The following is a 26,215-nucleotide window of genomic DNA, read 5'->3' on the forward strand; positions in this document are numbered from 1 at the left end:
CGATTGGGAGCAATTATCATGGGCACAAAAACTTCCCCAATCGATTAGCCGATCGATTGGGCTCCCCAATCAATTGGTCAATCGATTGGGGCCAGGTTTCTCGCACAGATGCGAGATAACAGAAGAAGGCTTAATCGATCAGCCGATCGATTGGGAGACGATTGTTGCGTAGGATAAAGTCATTGGCGAGCATCTTCCTCAGTAGATCTTCCTCTCAACTTCTTATGATCACTCTCAGCTATTCACGCTAGTTCTTGAAGCTTTCTTGGAGCAAAGTGTTATTGCACTTCCAAGATCAAGAGGTGTTCCACACAAGAAGAAGAAGCTAGAATTTGGGTTTTATGTTGTAAATCTTGTAAGATTTTACTTGTATTTGCTTCCCTTTTCTTTCTTCTTGTATTGAGAGTCTGTACAAGGCTTCTCCATCTTCGGTAGTTATCGAGAAGGAGTGTTTTATTAGTGAATGAGTATCCTTGGACTAATCACCTCTTCTTGAGGTGGATACCAAGTAAATCCTAGCGTTAGCGTTGTGAGTGTGCTTTGTGTGTATTTCCGCTGCATATCATCATCATCAAAGCAAGACAACGAAGCACGATGAGCTATTCATCCCCCCCCCCCTCTAGCACAAATCGACCCTAACATGTCGCTCATTGCTTGTGTATCTAAAATGATTTTAAGAACACTACCAACGTTACAAGAACCTATTGGATCACACATAAAAAGTATGTTGATTTGGGAATTGATTTATTTTAGTTTGACTAAAATCGTATGGGTTTGAACTTTAATTCTAAAATTAGTTTCGAACCATTTTATGACCCAACATAACTATAGAGCCCACTAAGATAAATACTAATAATCATCGGAGAAGATAAAGAATCATCGAAGAAGATGAAGAGTTCATAGGAGAAGATGAAGTGTTCATCGGAGAAGATGAAGAGTTAGTATTTTTCTCTTATTTTAATGTCACCTTAAATAGCCATAAAGAGACTAAGAAGGTGAAGAGATATATGTCTCTTGGATTGTCATGGTATATATCATTTCTAGCAAGATGATGTGTGGCATGTGACTATCCATTCTTGCTCTTCCATTTTCATGTGTGAAGAGAGAGCTCTCCGATTTTCGAAGTTTTTAAAGAAGAACCGAGGGACTTGTTCATATGGATACTGTAGAGGCACGGATATTCCGATTGCGATGAGATCTGCTGAAGTATCAGTGTTGCCAGGATTATTCTGTTCACACAACAAATTAAGATAACAATTCTATCAAATATGTATTTTGCATTCGCTTGGATCTCTGGAGGAATCTTTATATATCAAATATGTATTTTGCATTCCTCTTTATATATCAAATATGTATTTTGCATTCGCTTGGATCTCTGGAGGAATCTTTATCTATCAAATATGTATTTTGCATTCGCTTGGATCTCTGGAGGAATCTATATATATATATATATATACAAACAATAGATCCACTCCACTCACTGGAAGACAATTATAGGAAGAGTCAAACTAGTCAGATTTTCTTATTGTAATGATGTCAAGAAATATGAGCCGGGGGCCTGACCGTTGAAAAGTGGGATGTCTCAAGAATCGTTTGATCTCTATGGCCTTATACCAAGCATCTTCAATCAAGGTTGAGACAAACAACTTGACATGCCATTGGATTTTAGGCCTAAGTTCATTGATAAAGTAGATAAAAGTTAAGTTTTGGGTTGCAACACATGTGCAAGTCCTCCAATTTACTTTAGCATTCTATTACGCCTATTTTAGGTTGATCCACATGATGTATTATTGCTTTTTCAAAGTGCATCGTAATATACTTCTCTATCAACTTTCGCTTTATTTCTACCTAGTTTTTTATGGGCCCAACTATTATCGCAACATAGTTCTCTTGAACACTCTTAAGTACTATTTTGTCAAATCAATTAGTTTGGGTTTTACAAATTGTATTTGTTCAGTCTAGATTATATTGTACCAATCAAAATGGTGTTCTATTACAATGACCCAATTGAGGCATGCATTCAGTTCTAACTGATAATATAAGATGCACACAAGTAATGCACATAAATTTTCCTATAGAATATGTTAGGATAAGTTTCCAAATGTCATAATTATGACTTACAACTATATAAGTCATAGCTTCAAGTTGCTATCAAGAAAGCATTGAATATTAATATTGAGATAATAAAAACAGTTCATCAACAAAATGAATTGTTGATCAAGAAACCTTAAACTCATCCTGAATTTCAACTAAATCATGTGCATCAGAACGAGCTCCAAGACCATCAATCAGACCTTGAACAAAGTTGTAGAAATAATTGGGATCGTCCCATACAGAAAATGCATGAACCTGGTTCACAAAGTGTGAGTTTATCAGAAACATAAAAGCTAGTGAACCATTATTAAAAAAAATGAGATTTAAAAATTAGGAGAACAAGGCATACTTTTGCCTTCAAGTTACTCAGTTTTGATCCCAGAGAAAGTCCAGCCATTGTTCCACCACTAAAAGGTTGGAAGTAAAAATTGTATAACTTAAGAATAAAATCACATATCCAAGTACAAAAATATGCATTGTAATTATCCATAAAATGTAACAGATAACAAAGTAAAATTTGACTGATATATAGTAACAAGACAGGCAGTGTATAACACTGCAAAATACTCCCAAATGGGAAATATATGATTGCAGTTATCCACACAATATGCAAATTGATATTGACTTAGACTACAACAAATATCAATATGAATGCACCAAACCTTTAACTGCACCAGGAAAGCAAGGTCATTGTGAACAAACAAAATCACAGAGAACAAAGATGAATAAACCACATTGAACACATAGAAACAACTCCAGGAACAAAAGGTGTATTGGCTTAAGGTACAAGCCGAACAAACCTCAAAATAAGGCTGTTGATGTCCAGTCATCATTTTACTAGTATGTTTTCCACTATGGTGGATAATATTGTCAAGTCCATGAAAAGAGTATGGCATCCAAAAAGCAGAAACTTTAAAAGAAATTCCAAACAATGTTGCATAAATAATTATAATCTCTCACAGGGCAAGAAAAACACCTGCCACATGCAACAACAATGTCATCAAATTGAGGTACACCACAATTGCTTTGAATTTGCTGCTCAATCTCACTTATTGCTTCAATATAGCCCCTAATTATTTGTCAGCTGTCAGTGATCAATTCTCAAAGCAATTTAGAAATATATTGAGCAATTAAATAAATCAAGCAAAATGTTGGAACAATTTCTCACTAAATACTGGTCTATAAAGGTGGACTGACTGCAAATGCAAGGTGTATTGTGACTCCTGATTTCCCATAAATGTAGAAACCTAATTTAGCTATAGTTAGTGCTGCTGAAGAAATAAACAACAATCAAGTGAACATGAATTGTTTGAATACATAGAATAGCCACAAACAATGTATTTAGGAAAAGCAAGGTTTCAACTTTCAAATATAATTTGGAATTGGAATAATGGAACAATAGCTACAAATACTGTCAAGGGCTGATCTTGATATGTCTCCTTTTGAATTTACATTTTCCCTTTTTGATTTCCTTTAAGATGTCAAGTGGTAAAAGTCCACATCACCAGTTATGTTGGTAATGTAACAATCTAAAACTGATTTTGAAGTGGTTTCGATCAAGTTCAGTTGACATGATCATTTTTAAAAACAAGGAGGGTAGGATCTCTTTTATAAACCCAACACTAGCCTAGCATTCTAAGAACAAATGCACATAAACTAAGTTTAAAGTTTAAAAAGGATAAAATTAAAGACTAGGCCATGATCTAGTTTATTCTACCAACTCATATTTACGAGATTATTATTGTAGACCGTTTATATTTGTGGTCGAATGAAACACTATAACCTAACTGGACAACATCCTTTTGATTACACTATTGTTAATTTGTGTTAAATAACGAACAAAAATTCAATATACAAAATAAACATAAATAATGTTTCTTTTAGCTTCACCCACACAAATTTTTGATTTGGCAAATATGATGTTTCATGATTCTGTCCGAGAGCTGAGTCGATAGACACTCGGGATGTGGTGCTACCGCTGACCAGTAGAAGACTTCGCAGGCGTACACCTCTCGCTGTTGTGGACCTGCAAACACAAACTGAGCCGAGAAGGGGTTCCCGGCGATGGCCCTCCGACGCTCAAGTCAGATTTCGGCAAGAAAATGGAGCAGAGTAACGCGGTATAAACTGTAACCACGGTGAAGATTTTTCATATCTTTGTCGAAATCTGGGGGTCCTTTTATAGGACTCCTGAAGGGTACATGCACGTCTACCGAGGCGTGCACACTTCTCAAAACATACATGTATTGGTCATGTCAGAAAAAGCGTGTCTGACGTCATACCTTGATAACCCAAGCATATCCCTGACGTGATAATGGAATCTTCCTCCGTACGATTTACTGTCTGATCCGGCTGCCAACCATGCCGCCTGTCGGCGGCACCGGTCCCTAGGAAGATATTCATGTTAGAGTGTATACTAAAAGTCTAGCTTTTGTAAATATTTATTTGTTGAAATAAAAGAATCACATTGGTCAATATTTGCATTTTTTTGTTAAATGTATTTGTTCAATTAATTTATATAGTAGATAACATGGAGTATGGTGTCACACTCAGAAGATCATGTTGTCAGTTCTCTATAAATTATAAACAGTTGCTCGCGACTAAGATGGAAAGGAACAAGCCATCAGAATAGTCGTAGTGTAATTAAGTATTAGTTTATCTTGACTAATAAATTACACTGATACACTTTAAGTGTATTGAATAGGATCATTTAGGTATGTTCTTTTTGTACTGACTTAGTAAAAGAACTAAACCTTAGTTATTATGGAAGTGTGTGCTCTTAATCCTAATATAATAACAAGCATATATATTTAATATTTATTTCTTTGACTTATCAAAGGGTGAGGTTTAGCTCGATAAATCAATATGCCCGATAAGTTGGGAAATGATATTACTTATAGTGTGAGTTGTTGATTATAGAAGGAATCTGTGTCCTAGTTATCTAGGTTGAGAATGTCCCCAAGAGGAGCTCAAAAGGATTGCCATGTTAAACCCTATAGGTGGACCTAGTCCGACATGATAATAAAGTTGAGTGGTACTACTCTTGGAGCTAGATATTAATTAAGTGAGTTGTCAGTAACTTACTTAATTAGTGGACATTCGTAATCTTAAACACAGGGAGACTAATACACTCATGATAAGAAGGAGCCCATAATGTAATTTGGGATTAGTGCGGTAGTGCGGTAATAACTCTCTAGTGGAATGAGTTATTATCGATGAACTTGAGTTGTGTGTTCGGGGCGAACACGGGATACTCAAGCTCATCGGAAGGCCAAAACCAATTTCTCCTCTAGGTCCCTGTCGTAACCTCATTATAGCCTCAAGTCCATCCAAATGTAAGGCTCTTCTTGGTGTCCAAGAAGGGGGTTGGACCATTGCTTGGTGACCAAGCAATGGCCGACCACATCCTCTTATAGGGGTCGGCCCTATAGCTTGGTGACCAAGCTTGTAGGGGCCGACCAAGATTAATTCAAATAGGAGAGGTACTGTTTTGAATTTTTAAAATCTTCTCTTTGTAGAAAACTATAAGTTTTAAAAGAGAAATTTTAATTTTTAAAACTTTTCTTATTTGAATTAGGCCACATGTTTTAATAGAGAGTTTTAAAAGTTTTAAAACTTTCCTTTTTTAACCATCCTCATGGTTTAGAAAAAAAGGGAGATAAGTTTTAAAATTAAAATTTTCTATCATCATGTTAAAAAGGAAATTTTATAAGAGAGTTTTTAAATTTAAAACATGGTTTAATTTTTAGAAACTTTCCTTTTTTAACTCCTACTTTAGGAAAGAGAGCTTGTAAAATTTTATAAGAGTTTTTCTCCTGTAAAATTTTTAAAAAATTATTATTCCTTTCCTAAAACATGGTGGCCGGCCACCTTGCTTGGTGCCCAAGCAAGGGGCCGACCAAGTTTAATCCTAAACCAAATAGGATTGATCTCAACCATTGATTGATGATTGATTCAATCAAGAGGAAAGAAAAGGAAAAATAAAAAAGGAAAAGGAAAAACTCTTGGATGATTTTATTTTTTGTAAAAGGTTTTTCCTTATTTGCCTTGGGCAAGTAATATAAAAGAAGGGGTGAGGGGGCTTCATGAGATACAACTCTTATTCTTTTGCTTAGGTGATCTCTTGGTGGTCGACCCTCTTCTTTCTCCTTTTCCCTTTGCTCTCTTCTCCTTGGTGGTGGTGGTGGCCGAATTCTAGAGGAAGAGGAAGGACTCTTTTGGGTGGTGTTCATCTTGGAGGATCGTCGCCCACACGACGTCCAAGGCGAGGCGAGGAATACGGCAGAAGATCTCGAGGTCATTAGTTTACAAAGAGAAGGTATAACTAGTATTTTTCTTCCGCATCATGCTAGTTATTTTCCTTTGTATGAGTTCTAAATTCAAGAGGCAATTAAATCTAGTTTAATCAAATTTATTTTTCGATTTTGTGTTTTCTTCTTTTTAGAATTTGTGATTCGATTGTTCTTTTCGGTTAACCTAGAGTTATTTAAGGAAATAAATATTAGCTTTCCTTAAAAGGCTTTGCCTAGGTGGTGGTGGTTGCTCCCATATCCAAGAAGGTCATGTGCCTCACCATGCAATCCTGGAAGCCAATTTTGGAAATTAATATTTATGGAATTAATAATCTAGGTAGATTTGAATCAATAGTGTTAAGTTCCGCTTGCGATTCAAATCTAAACCATTAAGAACAAATAAGTTAAATTTGGAATCAGTGATGTTAAGTTCCGTCTGCGATTCCTAATTTAACTTCTAAAGAACACAATAGGTTATTTAAGGAAAGGTTCGACACTTGTACAAAAAATTTTGTACAGTGGAACCGGTACGTTTTCCTAGGTTTAACCAACAATTAGTATCAAAGCCAGGGTTTGCCTCTGTGTATTTTTTGAATTCAAATAGGTTATGCACATGTCATACATAATTTAGGCAGGATAGTAGTAGGATGTGCTAACTCTTTGGTTGCAGGCTCCAACTATTATGGCTTATTGATATTGTGTGTGATTGGACCCTTGGACATGTCAAGGGCATTATTTGTGTGCATGATTGTATGTATAAAATACAGCAAGAGTTGTATTAATTTTAGAATTTTATTTTTTGTTCGATCTAGAATACATGTACATTCCCTCGAGGAATATAGGATCGATATATGTAAAATTTTATTTTTGTCGTGGATCGGATTCTTGCAAGGCGTGGTACTTTTGGAGCACTAGAGGCGCAGCGGAATAAGAAGCAAGAAGGATGCGACAACTCGACCCAATGGTGGTGGCTCAAGATGGTAGCAGCTAGGGTTGGAGCATACTGAAGACAGTGATGGAAAAGGCCATAATAATTGGAAAATTAATTTCCAAATTTATTGCTTTTATTTACTGTGATGTTTATATGCATGTGATGTATGCTAGGATAGGTTAAAAATCCTCATTTTAAATAACTAAGTGGGAGAGGGATTTTAATAAATCTCATGGTCTCCATTACTGGTTTATAAGTGATGCAACAAGCCTGCGTGTTGCCTCTGAGTGCCTCCCTCCACAACGGATGGGTTTGTTGCGGATCACTAGATCAAACTTCCTTTTATGGATGGTTATAGGAAATTAATTAGGAGCGTGTGATCTTCTCCAACTGAAGGGACACAATCCTATTTAATGGACTTAGTATCAAGTAATGGTATACACTTAGACGCATTCAATAGTATCCTCCCCAACGGAGTCACTGCTATTGTCTTGTGTGACCAAAGTGAAACCAACTATTAATTTTATTTGTCATAAAGTTAGGATGACAAGATAATAAAATTAATGGGTCACACCCTCCTCTTACAAATGATGAATTTGTATACGTCCACACTAACGTGGCATGCAATATTCACGGTGATTTGAGGTGTTGGTTAATTTAAAATAGTATTGTTTGAGGAATCAATATTATTCTAAATTTAGAGTCTTGACCAAAGTTTATTTTTGTGATTCTTAGGATGACTTTCAACCCACTAGCCATTATACTGAAAGAGAACAAACTTACTGGTCCCAACTATATTGATTGGAAAAGAAATCTGGACATTGTTCTTACTGCTGAAAGCTATAAGTTTGTACTGACTGAGGCTTGCCCTGATGCACCTGAAGGTGACTCTACCCCAGAGGAGATTGAGTATCATAAGAAATGGGTAAAAGCTGATGAGATGGTGCGGTGTTACATTTTGGCATCTATGTCAAATGTATTGCAACATCAGCATCAAGATTTACCAACAACTTATGATATAATGAACAATCTCAAAGAACTCTTTGGGCACCAGAGTCGGACTGCTAGGCAAGAGGCGATGAGGAAGCTAATGACAGTCACCATGACTGAGGGGACACCCGTAAGGGATCATATCCTCAAAATGATGGCTTATCTGAATGAAATACAAGTCCTTGGAGGAGAAATCGATAGGGAAACCCAGGTCGATATAATTCTCCAAACGCTACCCAGAAGTTTTGAGCAGTTCCGCCTGAACGGAACTTCTGACAGAAGTACAGGCAGCAGAAGGAATATTCCGTCACAGTTCTCAGATTCACTATGCTGAAAATGGTTCTACTTCTAAGTCAAAAGGCAAGAAGAAGAAGAAATAGGTCTTTTCAGCAAAGAAGGTGAATAAACCTCAGAGTACAGGACAAATAGCTGGAATGATGAAGCCGAAGGGCAAGTGCTTTATCTGCAAGCAGTCTGGACATTGGAAAGCGGACTGTCCTCGTAGGAACCAGAACAATAAAGGTATATCTCATACTCTAGTAGTTGAAACATGTTTAGCGGTGTTATCTACCAGCACCTGGTGTGTAGATACGGGAGCCACTGATCATGTCTGTAATTCTTTGCAGGGGTTCTAGGAAACCCGGCGACTATTTGATGGAGAGATAACCGTCTACATGGGCAATGCTACTAAGGTGGCGGCTGTTGTAGTGGGAGACGTCTACTTATCTTTTGATAGGAATAGAAATTTGATTTTAAAAAATTATCTTTATGTACCCAGTTTTAGAAAGAATTTAATTTCAGTTTCTAAACTGTATATGGATGGATATTCAGTTTCCTTTAGTAACAAAGTCGTTATAAAGAGACATAAGGTAATTATCTGTTCTGGTGCATTAGTTGGTAATTTATACACTTTCAATCTAATTTCTCCCACAAAGTAAAATATGGAAATTAATAACACATCTTCTAACTCTAATAAGAGAAAAGAACCTTCGGAAATGAATCAAACATATCTTTGGCATCTAAGGCTTGGACATATTAACTTAAGTAGGATTCAAAGGATTGTAGCCGATGGACTATTGGGTTCATTAGAGTTGGAAAACTTTCCAACATGTGAATCCTGCTTGGAAGGTAAAATGACCAAGAGACCTTTTAAGACTAAGGGGTATAGAGCCAAAGATACATTAGAATTGGTTCATTCTGATTTATGTGGTCCTATGTCTATCCAAGCAAGAGGTGGTTATGAATACTTCGTCTCTTTTATAGACGATTATTCAAGATACGGATATATTTATCTGATGCGCCGCAAGTTTGAATGCTTTGACAAGTTCAAAGAATATAGGGCTGATGTGGAGAAACGTCTTGGTAAAAGTATCAAGACACTACGGTCTGACCGTGGTGGCGAATACCTCTTTGGAGAGTTTAGGAATTACTTGTCAGAAGTCGAGATTCAATCCCAATTGACTACACCTGGTACACCCCAACAGAATGGTGTGGCAAAACGAAGAAATAGGACTCTTATAGAAATGGTTAGATCGATGATGAGTTATTCAGAATTACCAAATTCGTTTTGGGGATATGCTTTAGAAACAGCAGTGTACATTCTGAATATGGTACCTTCTAAAACAGTTCCTTCTACTCCCATGGAATTATGGAATGGGCGTAAGCCTAGTTTGAATCATATCTGGATATGGGGTAGTCCAGCACATGTGCTGAAGGGAGATACTGACAAGTTAGAATCACGTACTGAAGTTTGTCTGTTTGTTGGATATCCTAAGGGAACGAAAGGTGGTTTGTTTTATAATCCTAAAAATCAGAAGATCATTGTTAGCACCAATGCTCGATTTTTAAAAGAAGATTATGTAATGAACCATAAGCCCATGAGTGAAATAGTTCTAGAAGAAATTAGAGAGGACACGTCTACTTCAGTACCAACAGTACAAGATGAAGTACCACAAGAGACTGCAACACGTGTTGCACATGATACACAACCACAAACGGTGCCTCGTCGTAGTGGGAGGGTTGTAAGGCAACCTGAGAGATTCATGTTTTTGGGAGAGTCTTCGGACTTGATCCCGGTTAAACATGAACCTGATCCCCGGACATATGATGAAGCACTCCAGGATATAGATGCAGTGTCTTGGCAAAAGGCAATGAATTCTGAAATAGAGTCTATGTACTCTAATAAGGTCTGGGAGCTTGTAGAACCATCTGATAGTATAAAAGTCGTTGGATGCAAGTGGATCTACAAAAGGAAAAGAGGGACAGATGGGAAGGTAGAAACCTTCAAAGCAAGACTTGTTGCGAAAGGGTATACTCAGAAAGAGAGAATCTATTATGAGGAGACTTTTTCGCCGGTAGCCATGCTTAAGTCTATCCGAATACTCTTATCCATTGCTGCTCATATGGATTATGAGATTTGGCAAATGGATGTCAAGATATCTTTCCTTAACGGAAGTCTTGAAGAAAACATCCATATGAAGCAACCAGAAGGGTTCATTGAAAAGGGCAAAGAGCATCTAGTGTGTAAGCTCAATCGGTCCATTTATGGACTGAAGCAAGCTTCAAGATCTTGGAACATCCGGTTTAATGAAGTAATCCAGTCATATGGATTTATTCAGTGTCCGGATGAGTCTTGTGTATACAAGAAGTGTAACGGAAACGTGGTGGTATTTCTTGTACTATACGTAGATTATATTTTGTTAATTGGCAACAATGTCAAGGTATTATCGGGCGTAAGGGTATGGTTGTCCAAACAATTTGATATGAAGGATTTAGAAGAATGTGCACACATTCTTGGGATCAAAGTTATAAGGGATCGCAAGAAAAGAATGTTGTGTCTATCCCAAGCTTTATATATAGATACGATCCTTGCTCGTTTTAGCATGCAAAACTCCAAGAAAAGTTTCTTACCTTTTAGGCATGGAGTAGCTTTATCTAAAGAGATGTCTCCGAAGACATCAAAGGAGATAGAGGACATGAAGGCAGTTCCTTATGCCTCGGCTGTAGGAAGCCTTATGTATGCAATGCTGTGTACGAGACCTGATATCTGTTTTGCCGTGGGAATGGTTAGCAGATATCAGAGTAACCCTGGACAAGGACATTGGACTGCGGTAAAGCATATATTAAAGTACCTGAGAAGGACTAGAGATTATATGCTAGTCTACCAAGCAGACAATTTGCTCCCTGTGGGTTACACGGATTCAGATTTCCAATCAGATAGGGACAATAGTAAGTCTACGTCAGGCTATGTGTTTACTCTAGGAGGTGGAGCCATTGCATGGAGGAGTGTTAAGCAGAAATGCGTCTCAGACTCAACCATGGAAGCAGAGTATGTGGCAGCCTCTGAGGCAGCCAAAGAAGCTGTATGGCTCAGGAACTTTTTAATGGATTTAAATGTGATTCCTGGTTTGCCCAAGATCATCACAATTTATTGTGATAATAGCGGTGCAGTTGCAAACTCGAAGGAACCACGAGCCCATAAAGCAAGTGAACATATAGAGCGCAAGTACCACCTGTTACGAGACATCGTCAAGCGATGAGAAGTTGTCGTCGCCAAGATTGCATCAGAAGATAACCTGGCAGATCTTTTCACAAAGGCCCTTCCGGCGAAAGCTTTTGATCGGCATGTGGAGGGGATGAGAATCAGATGTAAGGCAACAGATATGACAGCTTAGACTTTTAGTATAAGTGGGAGATTGTTAGAGTGCATACTAAAAGCCTAGCTTTTGTAAACATTTATTTGTTGAAATAAAAGAATCATATTGGTCAATATTTGCATTTATTTGTTATATGTATTTGTTCAATTAATTTATATAGTAGATAACATGGAGTGTGGTGTCACACTCAGAAGATCATGTTGTCAGTTCTCTATAAATTATAAACAGTTGCTCGCGACTAAAATGGAAAGGAACAAGCCATCAGAATAGTCGTAGTGTAATTAAGTATTAGTTTATCTTGACTAATAAATTACACTGATACACTTTAAGTGTATTGAATAGGATCATTTAGGTATGTTCTTTTTATACTGACTTAGTAAAAGAACTAGACCTTAGTTATTATGGAAGTGTGTGCTCTTAATCCTAATATAATAACAAGCACATATATTTAATATTTATTTCTTTGACTTATCAAAGGGTGAGGTTTAGCTCGATAAATCAATATGCCCGATAAGTTAGGAAATGATATTACTTATAGTGTGTGTTGTTGATTATAGAAGGAATATGTGTCTTAGTTATCTAGGTTGAGAATGTCCCCAAGAGGCGCTCATAAGGATTGTCATGTTAAACCCTGCAGGTGGACCTAGTCCGACATGACAATAAAGTTGAGTGGTACTACTCTTGGAGCTAGATATTAATTAAGTGAGTTGTTAGTAACTTACTTAATTAGTGAACATTCGTAATCTTAAACACAGGGAGACTAACACACTCATGATAAGAAGGAGCCCATAATGTAATTTGGGATTGGTGCGGTAGTGCGGTAATAACTCTCTAGTGGAATGAGTTATTATCGATGAACTTGAGTTGTGTGTTCGGGGCGAACACGGGATACTCAAGCTCATCGGAAGGTCAAAACCAATTTCTCCTCTAGGTCCCTGTCGTAGCCTCATTACAGCCTCAAGTCCATCCAAATGTAAGGCTCTTCTTGGTGTCCAAGAAGGGGGTCGGACCATTGCTTGGTGACCAAGCAATGGCCGGCCACATCCTCTTATAGGGGTCGGCCCTATAGCTTGGTGACCAAGCTTGTAGGGGCCGACCAAGATTAATTCAAATAGGAGGGGTGTTTTGAATTTTTTAAAATCTTCTCTTTGTAAAAAACTATAAGTTTTAAAAGAGAGATTTTAATTTTTAAAACTTTCCTTATTTGAATTAGGCCACATGTTTTAATAGAGAGTTTTAAAAGTTTTAAAACTTTCCTTTTTAACCATCCTCATGGTTTAGAAAAAAAGGGAGATAAGTTTTAAAATTAAAATTTTCTATCATCATGTTAAAAAGAAAATTTTATAAGAGAGTTTTTAAATTTAAAACATGGTTTTAATTTTTAGAAACTTTCCTTTTTTAACTCCTATTTTAGGAAAGAGAGCTTGTAAAATTTTATAAGAGTTTTTCTCTTGTAAAATTTTTAAAAAATTATTATTCCTTTCCTAAAACATGGTGGTCGGCCACCTTGCTTGGTGCCCAAGCAAGGGACCGGCCAAGTTTAATCCTAAACCAAATAGGATTGATCTCAACCATTGATTGATGATTGATTCAATCAAGAGGAAAGAAAAGGAAAAATAAAAAAGGAAAAACTCTTGGATGATTTTATTTTTTGTAAAATATTTTTCCTTATTTGCCTTAGGCAAGTAATATAAAAGAAGGGGTGAGGGGGCTTCATGAGATACAACTCTTATTCTTTTGCTTGGATGATCTCTTGGTGGCCGGCCCTCTTCTTTCTCCTTTTCCCTTTGCTCTCTTCTCCTTGGTGGTGGTGGTGGTCGAATTCTAGAGGAAGAGGAAGGACTCTTTTGGGTGGTGTTCATCTTGGAGGATCGTCGCCCACACGACGTCCAAGGCGAGGCGAGGAATACGACAGAAGATATCGAGGTCATTAGTTTACAAAGAGAAGGTATAACTAGTATTTTTCTTCCGCATCATACTAGTTATTTTCCTTTGTATGAATTCTAAATACAAGAGGCAATTAGATCTAGTTTAATCAAATTTATTTTTCGATTTTGTGTTTTCTTCTTTTTCGAATTTGTGATTCAACTGTTCTTTTCGGTTAACCTATAGTTATTTAAGGAAATAAATATTAGCTTTCCTTAAAAGGCTTTGCCTAGGCGGTAGTGGTTGCTCCCATATCTAAGAAGGTCATGTGCCTCGTCATGTAGTCCTGGAAGCCAATTTTGGAAATTAATATTTATGAAATTAATAATCTAGGTAGATTTGAATCAATAGTGTTAAGTTCCGCTTGCGATTCAAATCTAAACCATTAAGAACAGATAAGTTAAATTTGGAATCAATGATGTTAAGTTCCGTCTGCGATTCCTAATTTAACTTCTAAAGAACACAATAGGTTATTTAAGGAAAGGTTCGACACTTGTACAAAAATTTTTGTACAGTGGAACCGGTACGTTTTCCTAGGTTTAACCAACAATTCCCAGCTACTCCTCTTGTCGGCTACTATGCTGAGCGGGAAGACCGCTCGGGTGATGGGGTGATCGGGCCGAGTGGGATATCCGCTTTGCCCCTGGTCGGTTGCTCCGTCTATACCACACCGAGTGTGTTCCCTGCTTGAGGTGGTCATTTGCAGTACCGCCGAGCGAGGAGACTACCTGGCCCATATCCCTGTTTGTGCGTCGGAAGATCGACGTCACGCCGAGCTGTCGTAATGTCGTCTTGGGTGACTGTTATACCGCTCGAGAAGATGGGTCGGCCGATCAGCCGACCCCGGTTGTTGACCACCTTGACTCTGTCTGACTTTGACTCTCCACGTGTCATTGACTTCTCTGCTGACCGGGCTTCGCCTTTACTGCCTGGATCACACATGCCTCCCCCTCAAGTCTAGTCGAAGGAGGTTGTAAGTCCAACTGACTGGAAAAATTAGTTTAATGCTCCGCTGGCCGGTCGACGGTGATGCACAAAGAGCTCCGGTCGGCTACAGCAAGCCGCTCGGCGAAGCGCACGCCAGCTACTCGGCGAAGCATGTGCCAGCACTTGTGGGGACTTGTCGCTCCACGTCCTGGTCTTCGGGTGGTCAAAGCTGACGCCATCTGAATCTCTTCGGTCGTCGTGCAAATCACCGTCATCAAAGCTGAGCACGCGACCACGCCGAGTAATGGCTCGCAAGTCCAATGGGCGCCACATGGCACGGTTGCCGTCATCATACGGTCGAGGCGTCAAGTCCAATGGGACATGAGGCGGTTTGAATTCGACAGTTGAATGCGCGCCTCGACCTCTGCGACCTAGATCGGACAGCTCTCCTTGGTCGAACCCATCCTTATAAATCTAAGAGGCGGCTCTTGTGGCATCGCTTTCATCCTCCGCGAGCTTTGGCGTCTTCGTGTGCTTGTGGTGGTCCGGCAACTTTGCATCTCCGTGTTCCGACAATCCCTGTTCTGTAAGCTCCTCCTTCTCCTGCTGCATCGTTTTGCTTGGTGAACCAACTTTCTGTCGATCCTGCTTTCTGCTTTTTCCAGCAATTTCCTTGGTTGAACCTTCCGCCTTTGTTTTCCAACGATGGCCAGTCCCTCGCAGCCAGCCGACCTTGCTCCCGGCCCATGGTACACCACCATAGAGACTCAGTTCGACGCAAATGATGCAGCGAGCCTGGTTGATGCCTTTGACATCCCTTCTGATTATGAAATAGTTTTGGCCTCGCCTTCTGACCGGCCACATAACCCACCGCGCGGCACAATTTTATTTTTTTGTGACCAATTCGTGGTCGGTCTACGGTTCCCCATCCATCCGTTTATTATCGAAGTCTGCAACTTTTTTCATCTTCCGCTCACCCAGCTTGTCCCCAACTCTTCCCGCCTTCTGTGCGATGTTGTGGTACTGTTCACAGTCCACAACATTCCTCTTAGGCCCCAGATATTCCATTATTTCTATTACCCCAAGCAATCCAAGCTGGGCACCTATCTCTTCCAATCTCGGATCGGCCTAGTCTTCTTTGCTAAGATGCCCACCTCCAATAAATATTAGAAAGACTACTTCTTTTACATAAGACTCCCCGAGTTGTCGCCTTTCCGAACCAAGTGGTAGGTCGGACTTCCAACTCCTCCCGAGCTGAAGAGATACAAGATCTAGCCAGAGTACCTCCATGTGGCCAAGCTGCTAGCCGACCTGAAGCTCGACAACAACAAGTTGTTACCGAAGGGTGTGTTATATATGTTCGAGTTGAGTACGACCCGAACATATCTCCCAGGTGGCATAGGTGAGAAATTCCCTTAGGCTTTTTCCTTTGGGTCTAACTGATTTTCAATCCTTTTTCCTGCAGCTAACACAATGATGAAGTAGGTGGCACTCGGCCTACTGAAACTTAAGGTTGCCGAGGCTGAGGCAGCTGCTGCTAAGGAGATGGAGAGGCTCGGGCTCACACCGGTCAGCTCTCACAAGGGCAAGGGCGAAGAGGCTCAAACTATTGTTGAAGAATCCGTCGTGCGGACCACCACTACTGAGGCTGCGAGAGAGCCTGCTCCAACTGGCGCGCAGCCTGTCATTCTGCATGAGGGAACCGAGTCCTCTGGTAATGGAGTTCCCCTAAACAGGCGCAAATGAGACCGAATGGACACACCCACCCGTTCGGCCACATCGGCGGTGTGAGTGTCTGAGGAGACGGGTGTTCCTCCAGTCGCTCCTGATACCATGGAGGTCATATCCTCCAATCGGACGCCTTTGCAGTGCGACCTCCCATTTGATCCGGTCGTCGTTCAGCCGATTAGTGTCTTGTCCCCCTCTCACAAGAAGATTCTTCGATCAGTGATCCGCTCTACTCCGACTGGCCCCTCCTTCAGTCCGGCGGTATCTGCTCCGTCAACCCAAAGCGGTCGACGATCAATAAAGGCGACTTTGCACCTTCCGACAGAGGAGCTTCTGGCGGTCGCCGATCAGCCGACTTCTCCTGAACATCAAATAGTTATCTAGGGGTCGTTGGCCAAGATTTGGAAGGAAGCTCGAGCTCAAGTTACGACCATGCCCCCGGGGCTGCTTGGCAATAGTCATCTATCCTACGCCACAGGGGTAAGTTTTATACACCCCGACTTATTTTAGCTTTACAGTCGCTCAATCTCTGACATTTCCCTGCTTGGCTGCAGTACTGGGTGGAGAGAGTGGCGGTAAGCAACCGCCTAGCGATGTTGGAGGAGGAGCTTAAAAAGCTCAAAATTTCTGGTGGAGCTCCTTCTTAGGGTCCCACATATGCCGAGCTGCAGGCGAACCTGGCTAAGACCCAAAAGTTATTGGAGGATGAGCGGAGGAACTCCTCCGGTCTGCAGACTATGGTGGGTTGGCTCGAGGCCCAGGTCAAGTCGTATGACCAGAAGATCGATCTGGTCACCACCAGAAAGAATAGGTTCATCGCCGACCTGGAGGCGAAGAACGTGGAGGCCCGAGCCTTGGAGCAAAGAGTCAAGGAGTTGGCGGACCTGCTAACCGCTGAGAAGACTAGCCGCTCGGCGGATGTTACTGCTCTTCGGGAGGAATTGAAGACCTTCCAGGACACGCTAGAGGCCTCACGTGCTGCCTTAAAGGAATATCAAGAGGCCGAACCGAGCCGATTTGCCGTTCTGAAGCAAAACCACATCCGCTCGGATGAGTTTGTTAAGAAAGCCTATGAGCGACTTGTTCGTGCCTTCGATCTGTCTCTCATTGCCACTGTCACTTATCTCAAAGGCAAGGGTCACCTTCCCGAAGCCTATGCCATTCCTGTCATGGACCATGCGGAGCTCCTCACCACTATCCCTGATGATATCTTCAAATACTTGGAGTGAGGAGTGTTCTTGTGGGAGGGCTTCGACTACAGGTATGAATCTTTTTGAGGTTATATATGTATGCGTGTCACTCGGTGGGGCTTTTTTTTCTTTAATGTGATGCCTTTTTATCTCGGTGCCAACTTTTTCTTTAGTTAAGCCTGATTCTTTTGGTCGACGTTTATTACTAGAGAGGTCGGACGAACACCATGCATGAGGGTTCGGGTCGCCCTTCCGCCTTTGGCAGGTTCAATAGTTGTCCACCTTGCTTGAAGGTGTATGTTTAAGATCGAATTGACCCTTGGGATTTTAATAGCCGCTCGGCGGTCTTCCATGCGAAGTATTTATGGTCGCTGCTTCGACCCTGGGTTTAACGTCGCCACTCGACGGTCTTCAGCGCGGGATATTTATGGTTGTCACTCCGACCCTGGGGTTTAACGTCGTCGCTCGACGGTCTTCAACGCGGGGTATTTATGGTCACCGCTCCAACCCTGGGGTTTAACATCGCCGCTCGACGATCTTCGACTTCAAGCTTGCCGTTTGGAAGTAACTTTGATAACCTTTGCTTTTGATTCAATCCTGCAATTGAAAGGTGCAGGAACATAGGAGACACCGCATTAATTACATCAGCGCACCTTTCAGCCGACTCGGTACGGCTGGAGATGGTTCGCACCCCAAGGGCATTCGAGCCGCCATCCGTCCTCGTCCTCCAGGTAATAAGCACCCGAGCGGAGCTTCTCCACGACTTTGAAAGATCTGACCCAAGGAGCATCCAGCTTGGTGACATCGTCGACCGGCTTCACCTTCTTCCATACGAGATCGCCTACCTAAAAGGATCTGGGTAGCACTCATCGATTATAGTTCTGACGCATCCTTTGTCTGTAGGATGTCAACCGCACAGCGGCCCTAGCACATGCCTCGTCCACCAAGTCAAGCTCCAGGTGTCTCCGCTCGGCATTGTCCTCATCGTATTGCTGCACCCGATCAGACTCCACCCCCACTTCGACCGGGATGACTGCTTCTCCTCCATACACCAAGTGGAACGGAGTTACTCTTGTTCCCTCTTTTGGAGTCGTGCGAACTCGAAGGATCCGTAAGATCTCCCGATTGGCGACTTCATCTTGTCCGTTGCTCTAGGGGTATGCTACGGAGGTGAAGGCCTACTGGATACCGTACCCTTTTCACCATTCTTTGAGTCGCTGGCCGACGAACTGCCTTCCGTTGTCCGAGATGAGCCGACGCGGGATGCCGAACCGACAGATGATGTGCTACCAAATGAACTTTTTGACCATCTGCTCAGTTATCCTTGCCATCGGCTCAGCCTTGACCCACTTGGAGAAGTAGTCGACTACCACAAGCAGGAATTTCCATTGTCCGGTTGCCATTGGGAACAGTCCTACGATGTTCATTCCCCACTGATCGAACGGCCAGGACACCGTGGACTCCTTCATCTCTTCCGTAGGCCAGTGAGAGGAGTTATGGTACCTCTGGCAAGATAGACATGATGTCACTATCCGAGCGACATCTTCCTGGATGGTCGGCCAAAAGTATCCTGCCAACAGGATCTTCCGTGCCAGTGAGCGGTCGCCCAGATGCCCTCCGCAAGACCCTTGGTGCACTTCTTTCAGTATGTAGTCGTTGTCCTCAAGCCCGACGCACTTAAGCAGTGGTCGGGAGAAAACTTTCTTGTATAGTTGATCTCCGATCAGCGTAAATCGACTCGCCCTTCTTCTCAGCAGATGGGACTCTTCCCGCTTGGGAGGCGTCACTCCAAATTACAGAAACTCTATCAGCGAGGTCCTCCAATCACTCGGAAAGGTGAGTCCCTCCATTCGGTCGATGAGTGTCACCAGGGAGACCTGCTCGATCGGCTGCTAAACGATGACTGGCGATATGGAGCTGGCAAGCTTTGCCAGCTCGTCCGCCGCTTGGTTTTCCACCCGGGGTATCTTCTGTATAACCACCTCCCGGAAGTTAGCCTTCAGCTTCTCAAAGGCCTCGGTGTAAAGTCTGAGCCTCAAGTTGCTGATCTCGAAGGCCCCAGTAAGTTGTTGTGCGGCCAATTGGGAATCTGAGTGAATCAAAACCTTGGTACCTCCGGCGTGCCGAGCAGCTTGCAAGCCAGCTATGAGCGCCTCATACTCGGCTTCGTTGTTGGTTGCCCGGTACTCTAGCAGAACGGATAGATGCATTCGCTCTTCTTAGGGGGAGATTAGTAGCACCCCAACTCCACTTCCTTGCCGAGTGGACGATCCGTCCACGTATATCTTCCAAGCGGCCTCTGGTTCCAGTGTCTGCACCTCAGTGATGAATTCTACCAAGGATTGCACCTTAATGGTCGTTCGGGGCTGATATTGGATGTCAAATTCGCTGAGCTCCGTTGTCCACTTGATCAGCTACCCGGACGCTTCTGGATTGAGGAGGACTCTCCCCAGAAGGTTGTTGGTCATTACTATGATCATGTGCACGAGGAAGTACGAGCGGAGACTCCTAGCGACGAGTGCCAGTGCAAAAGCAAGTTTCTCGAGACCAGTGTACCGGGATTCAGCGTCTTTTAAAATATGGCTCAAGAAATACATCGGCTACTCTCCGCCATTTGGCCTTACAAGGGTCGAGCCGACCGCGTGCTTGGTCGAGGACAAATAGATCCTAAGGGGCTCTCCGACGACCGGCTTGGCCAATACCGGCAGTGAATTGAGATAGGCCTTCATTTTTTCGAATGCCCGATCGCACTCCTCGTCCCACTGGAACTTGGTGGCTCGACGCAAGATCTTGAAGAAAGGTAGACTCTGGTCGACCGTTTTAGAGATGAATCGGGATAAAGCCGTTATCCGACCAGTGAGGCGCTGAACTTCCTTTAAATTCCTTGGAGGTGGCATATCTTGTAGTTCTTTTACTTTGCTAGGGTTCGCCTCGATACCCCGCTCGGTAACTATATAGCCTAGAAATTTTCCGCTCTTCGCACCGAATAGACACTTGCCCGGGTTTAGCTTGATCTCGTATGCTCGGAGTGTTCGGTAGGTTTCTTTGATGTCTGCGCAGAGGTCAGCAGCTCGGAGGGATTTAATAAGTATGTCATCAACGTATACCTCCATATTCTGTCTGATCTACTTCTGGAACACTTTGTTCATGAGCCGTTGGTACGTTGCCCCGACGTTCTTCAAGCCGAACGGCATTACATTGTAGTAATAGGTGTCGTCCGCCGTGATGAAGCTCACCTTCTCCTGATCCTCCCGGGCAAGCGGCACTTGGTGGTATCCCTGGTATGCATCCAGCATGCATATCAGCTCACACCCAGCGGTCGAGTCCACCATCTGATCGATTTTAGGTAGAGGATAGAAGTCTTTTCGGGCACGCTTTGTTCAGGTCCCGAAAGTCGATGCAGATCCTCCACTTGTTGTTCGACTTGGAGACGAGTAATACGTTTGCTAGCCAGCTAGGGAACTGAACCTCCCGTATGTGATCGGCTTCCAGCAGCTTCTCGACCTCCGCCCGGATAATTTGATTATGCTCAGTACTGAAATCCCTCTTTCTTTGCTTTACTGGTCGGGCATCCGCTCGGACATGAAATTCATGCTGCGCGACATTAGGGGAGATGTTGGGTAGCTCATGCGTTGACCATGCGAAGACATCATGATTCTATTGGAGGCAGCTGATCAGCTCGGCTTTCTGATCGACTCCCAGATCAGATGCTATGAAAGTCATTGCCTCCGGTCGGCAAGGATGTATCTGCACTTCCTCCTTTTCTTCGTAAACCAAGCTTAGAGGCTTCTCGGCTATGGTGTTTACCTCAATTCGAGGGGCCTTCCGGACGGACCGAGCCTCCATCTTCACCATCTCGACGTAGCAGCGTCGAGCAGCCAGCTGATCTCCCTAGACTTCCCCGACCCGATCTCCAACTGGGAATTTAATTTTTTTGGCAAAATGTAGAGACGACTGCTCGGAACTCATTAAGGGTTGGTCGGCCCAATATGACGTTGTAGGCAGATAGGGCGTCTACAACAATGAAGGTAGTAGTCCTTATTCTCCGGAGCGGCTCTTCTCCGAGGGATATGGCCAGCTTTATCTGGCCGATCGGCTGGACCTCATTACCGGTGAACCCGTACAGCGGAGTTGTCATCGGCAACAGCTTGGTCCGGTCAATCTGGAATTGGTCGAGCGCCTTCTTGAAGATGATGCTGACCGAACTCCCTGTATCAATAAATATGCGGTGAATTGTGTAGTTAGCAATTACCACTCGGATAATGAGGGTGTCTTCATGCGGTACTTCGATTCCCTCTAGATCTCTGGGACCGAAGTTGATCTCTAGTCCGCTCGCCCTTTCTTAGTTGCAGCTATGACGTGGATTTCTAGACGTCGTGCGTACGTCTTATGGGCTCGGTTAGAGTCTCTGCTGGTCGGCCCTCCAGTAATGATGTTGATCTCTCCTAGGGCGACATTGTTTCCATTCTCCTCCTCTCGAGCAGACGACCTGCCTCGCTCTCGTGAGGCTTGGGGATAGTCATCGTTCCTCGGCTGGTGACGATGCTGCCGCTCGGGGGATTGCCTAGCTTCTTCCCGTCATCCGGTGCTCGGACACCTATGTTGCCGGTCAGGTGATGTTGACCGGCGACGATAGCTTTGGGGAACTGGATTGGCAACCGAGGCGAACCCTTGGCAGTCGCGTGTGTTGTGGCTCACCGATTGGTGAAAGGAACAAAACATGGGGGTCGATACCTTTCCTTTTTATTTCAGCCGCTCAGCTGCCACATGCTGGACCGTGCGTGGCCTGGTCTCGGGGTGCGGTCGTGCTCCGTCGGCCCTAGGCCCTCTTGGTGGTTGGTAGTTGCTTGGCTGTCTCCGCTCGGATGGCAGTTCCTTTTTTTGGCTTCTTGAGCTTCCTCCACATTGATGTACTCGTTAGCTTTCTTTAGCATGTGATCATAATCGCGGGGCGGCTTTCTGACGAGCGACTGAAAGAAGTCCCTGTCCACAAGCCCCTACATAAAGGCGTTCATCATGGTCTCGGACGAGACCGAAGGAATGTGCATCGCCACTTGGTTGAAGCGCTGGATGTAAGCTCGGAGGGTTTCTCTCGTCCCTTGCTTCATGGCAAACAAACTGATACTGGTCTTCTGATAACGTCGGCTACTTACAAAATGGTAGAGGAAAGTCATTCGTAAGTCCTTGAAGCTTCTGATCGATCTGTCTGGCAACCTTCAGAACCAACGCTGCACCGAGCCGGACAGCGTTGTAAGAAAAACTCGGCACTTAACTCCCTACGTGTATTGATGAAGGGTTGCAGCGTTGTCGAACTTGCTGAGGTGGTCATCCGGATCAGTTGACCCATTGTATTCGTCGATCGCCAAGGGTGTGTAGTGCCTTGGTAGAGGATCCTGCAGAATTGCCTCGGAAAATTAGCGGTTGATCAGCTCGGGAGATGAGTCGGCTTGGGCCGCTTTACCTTTTCTTGCGTCCCGAGCGGGAGCTTCGTCCAATGAAGACCGGTCCCGATTTTCTTGCGCGATTTCAGATGGCGTCTAGAACAGAGCCCGATGGAAATTGGGGCAGGTGGCGCCTCCACCTGCGTGTCGGTCGAACCCTTGTTTTGTCCACGTATGGAAAGTTGTTCCGCCCGGTCTTCTTGCACCGCTTGGCGCCCAGATGCTGAGGTTGCTTGTTGCGCCATCCGATCGGCTAGCGTCTTCTGTTGCTGCTCTATTATTTTGGCCGCTCACGCCTATATGAGCGCGTCGAGTTCCTCTTGAGAGAGCATCACAATATGCTGGCGTCTAGCTTCTTCCATCTCCTAGGCTCGGATTCAAGTGCATTCCCACAGACGATGCCAAATTGATCCTGTCCGAGAGCTGAGTCGATGGACACTGGAGATGTGGCACTCCCGTTGACCAGTAGAAGACTTCGCAGGCATACACCTCTTATTGTTGTGGACCTACAAACACAAACCGAGCTGGGAAGGGGTTCTCAGCTACGACCCTCCGACGTTCAAGTCAGATTCCGGCAAGAAAATGGAGCAAAGTAACGCGGTATAAACTGTAGCCACAGTGAAGATTTTTCATACCTTTGTCGAAGTCTGGAGGTCCTTTTATAGGACCCCTGAAGGGCGTGTGCACGCCTACCGAGGCATGTACGCTTCTCAAAGTATACCTGTAGTGGTCGTGTCAGAAAAGCGTGTCTGACGTCATTCCTTGATAACCCAAGCATATTCATGATGTGATAATGGAAACTTCCTCCGTACGATTTACTGTCTAATCCGGTTGCCAGCCATGCCGCCTGTCGGTGGCACTGGTCCCTAAGAAGATATTCCCAGCTATTCCTCTTGTCGGCTACTATGTCGAGAGGGAGGATCGCTCAGGTGATGGGGCGGTCGGGCTGAGCGGGATATCCGCTTTGCCCCTGTCAGTTGCTCCGTCTATACCACGCCGAGTGTATTCCCTGCTTGAGGTGGTCATTTGCAGTACCACCAAGCGGGGAGATTGCCTGGCCCATATCCCTGTTTGAGCGTCGAAAGCTCGACATCGTGCCGAGTTGTCGTAATGTCATCTTGGGTGACTGTTGTACCACTCAGGAAGATGGGTCGGCCGATCGGCCGACCTCGGTTGTTGACCGCTTTGACTCTGCCTAACTTTGACTCTCCACGTGTTGTTGACTTCTCTGCTGACCGGGCTTCGTCTTTACTGCCCGGATCATTTCATACGAGTTATTATCTTCACAATGATTATCAATCGTCTCACTAATTAACAGAAAAAATTGCTTAAAAGTTGACTATGACAGGTCAAAAAACCTTTGCCTTTAGATGTAAGAAGTTCTCTTGCTTGCAGAGAGATACCACAGAGGTTCTGATAATAAGAAGTAAAATTGAACTGTTTATTCCATGCTAGAACTCACCAAATCCCCAAAGAGTTTGACCCACCAAGAGGAATAACATATGGATTTCTCCCTTCCTTCATTAGCTTCTTCTTTAGCAAGTCAGCAAGAGTCTAGGAAGATCATTTAAATAAAAAAATAAAAAAATAAATTGATATTTTAATTTAAAGACTAGACTAGAAAGAAGGAAAAGGGCAATAACTTCATCCATAATAAATCATCTACACCGGTACATTTCACGAGTTAATCAACAATCTACATGTCAAACAAGTCTTCATTAGTAAGTAGGAGTTCTAAGGGGGAAAGTTCATGTTTAGTTTGCCACACTCTACTCTGATAGAATAATAAAATTAAGTCGTATCCAACAATAAGGATCATTTAATTTGATACCTTTCAAATTAGCAAGAAAAGCATAATTCTAAGTTTGGAGTGGAGTTACTCCGTGGCTTGGAATGTGTCAAGTTCATGCAAAATCACCAACAAAATGGCGATTATAAGGTAAAAAGGATTGGTCAAAGTACTAGACCTTCAGTAAAGTGTTTACGTTTACACTGTCATTAAGTGAGTATTTAACCATGATCATTTACAATCCATTGGGAGCTAGCTCGTGCAAATTTCTCTCGAATAGGCAGAATTGCATGCAGAAGAGAACTAACCACACTGCCTATCTTAGCATATTCCTCCTTGGAAACAAGATCAATATGAGCACCAACTAATCGTTCGACAAGGAGATTGCCAACCAAGCCTAGATCCTTCTCCACTAGAGCCTGCAAAGTTTAGTTTTTGAGATCCATAGTCTCCTCTGGAAAAATTAATTTAAACGCTTGAGAAAACTTACCTTGGAAGTGCGTAGTATCAGATAGCAACCAAGATTTAGATATCTAGCAGCAACAGCAGTAGCACGACAGTGATTACTCTGGATCCCTCCCGCCGTAATGACACAATCAGCTCCATTCTCGATGGCATCGGCCATCAAGAACTCCAGTGTTCTCACCTTGTTGCCTCCGAGTTGCATTCCTGAAAGATCATCACGCTGCAAGACCCAAACTTTCTGTCAGTATTACAAAACTAATGGCATCCACAAGGAAAATCGATGAATGGTAACAAATGTTACCTTTATCCAGACTTCCACGCCATCAGACAAATGAGGGAGATTCCATCTGTGGATGGGAGTTGGAAGCTAAAGAAAAACCAAACAATACCAGTTGAATGGCAACCTCATAAAAGGAAGGATGATAATGCGGGAGATATAGAAGGGCGGAATGAAGTACGTGGCCGAGAGAAAATGTGTGGGAGGGGAGTGGTCGGAGATGCGATGCCCAAGAAGGGGGGTCGTAGCGCCTCCTCGAGAGGAACCCGCCCATGTGAACTGCAGACCTCGCGTCGCCACCATCCATCGTGGATCTGATCAAGGTGCTTCCTCGAGCAGGGGCGACGGTGGAGTCAGCGGAGGAGACGGCAGCGTAGGTAGCGTACGGGTGAGCTCATTTCTCTGCTTGAAATTCCACTCTTCCTTCGCGCTGGTTTTTTTAGTTATTCTCTTCGAGTGTAGCACCACGCAGAGTTGGTAATTATTTAAGTTTCTCGGACCTCTCCATA

At 43.2% G+C, this 26,215-nt stretch overlaps 1 protein-coding gene and 1 long non-coding RNA gene across 2 annotated transcripts; both read right to left on the minus strand.

The window, feature by feature from the left end:
- Positions 1–2,073: 2,073 nt before the first annotated feature.
- Positions 2,074–25,604, minus strand: LOC121990807 (putative D-cysteine desulfhydrase 1, mitochondrial; the record flags this gene model as incomplete). Its single annotated transcript, XM_042544872.1, has 6 exons — positions 2,074–2,349; positions 2,444–2,501; positions 3,071–3,163; positions 24,638–24,729; positions 25,273–25,383; positions 25,455–25,604. Coding segments are annotated over 6 exons (636 nt in total), but the record flags the coding sequence as incomplete, so codon positions are not given.
- Positions 25,605–25,607: 3 nt separating this feature from the next.
- Positions 25,608–25,966, minus strand: LOC121989965. Its single transcript, XR_006114380.1, has 3 exons — positions 25,888–25,966; positions 25,731–25,796; positions 25,608–25,649 (listed from the first exon to the last, which is right to left on the minus strand). It is a non-coding gene; the product is annotated as an uncharacterized LOC121989965 (long non-coding RNA).
- Between the last annotated feature and the right edge of the window lie 249 nt (positions 25,967–26,215).

Source organism: Zingiber officinale, chromosome 6B, assembly GCF_018446385.1.
Source record: "Zingiber officinale cultivar Zhangliang chromosome 6B, Zo_v1.1, whole genome shotgun sequence".
Lineage (NCBI taxonomy): Eukaryota > Viridiplantae > Streptophyta > Magnoliopsida > Zingiberales > Zingiberaceae > Zingiber > Zingiber officinale.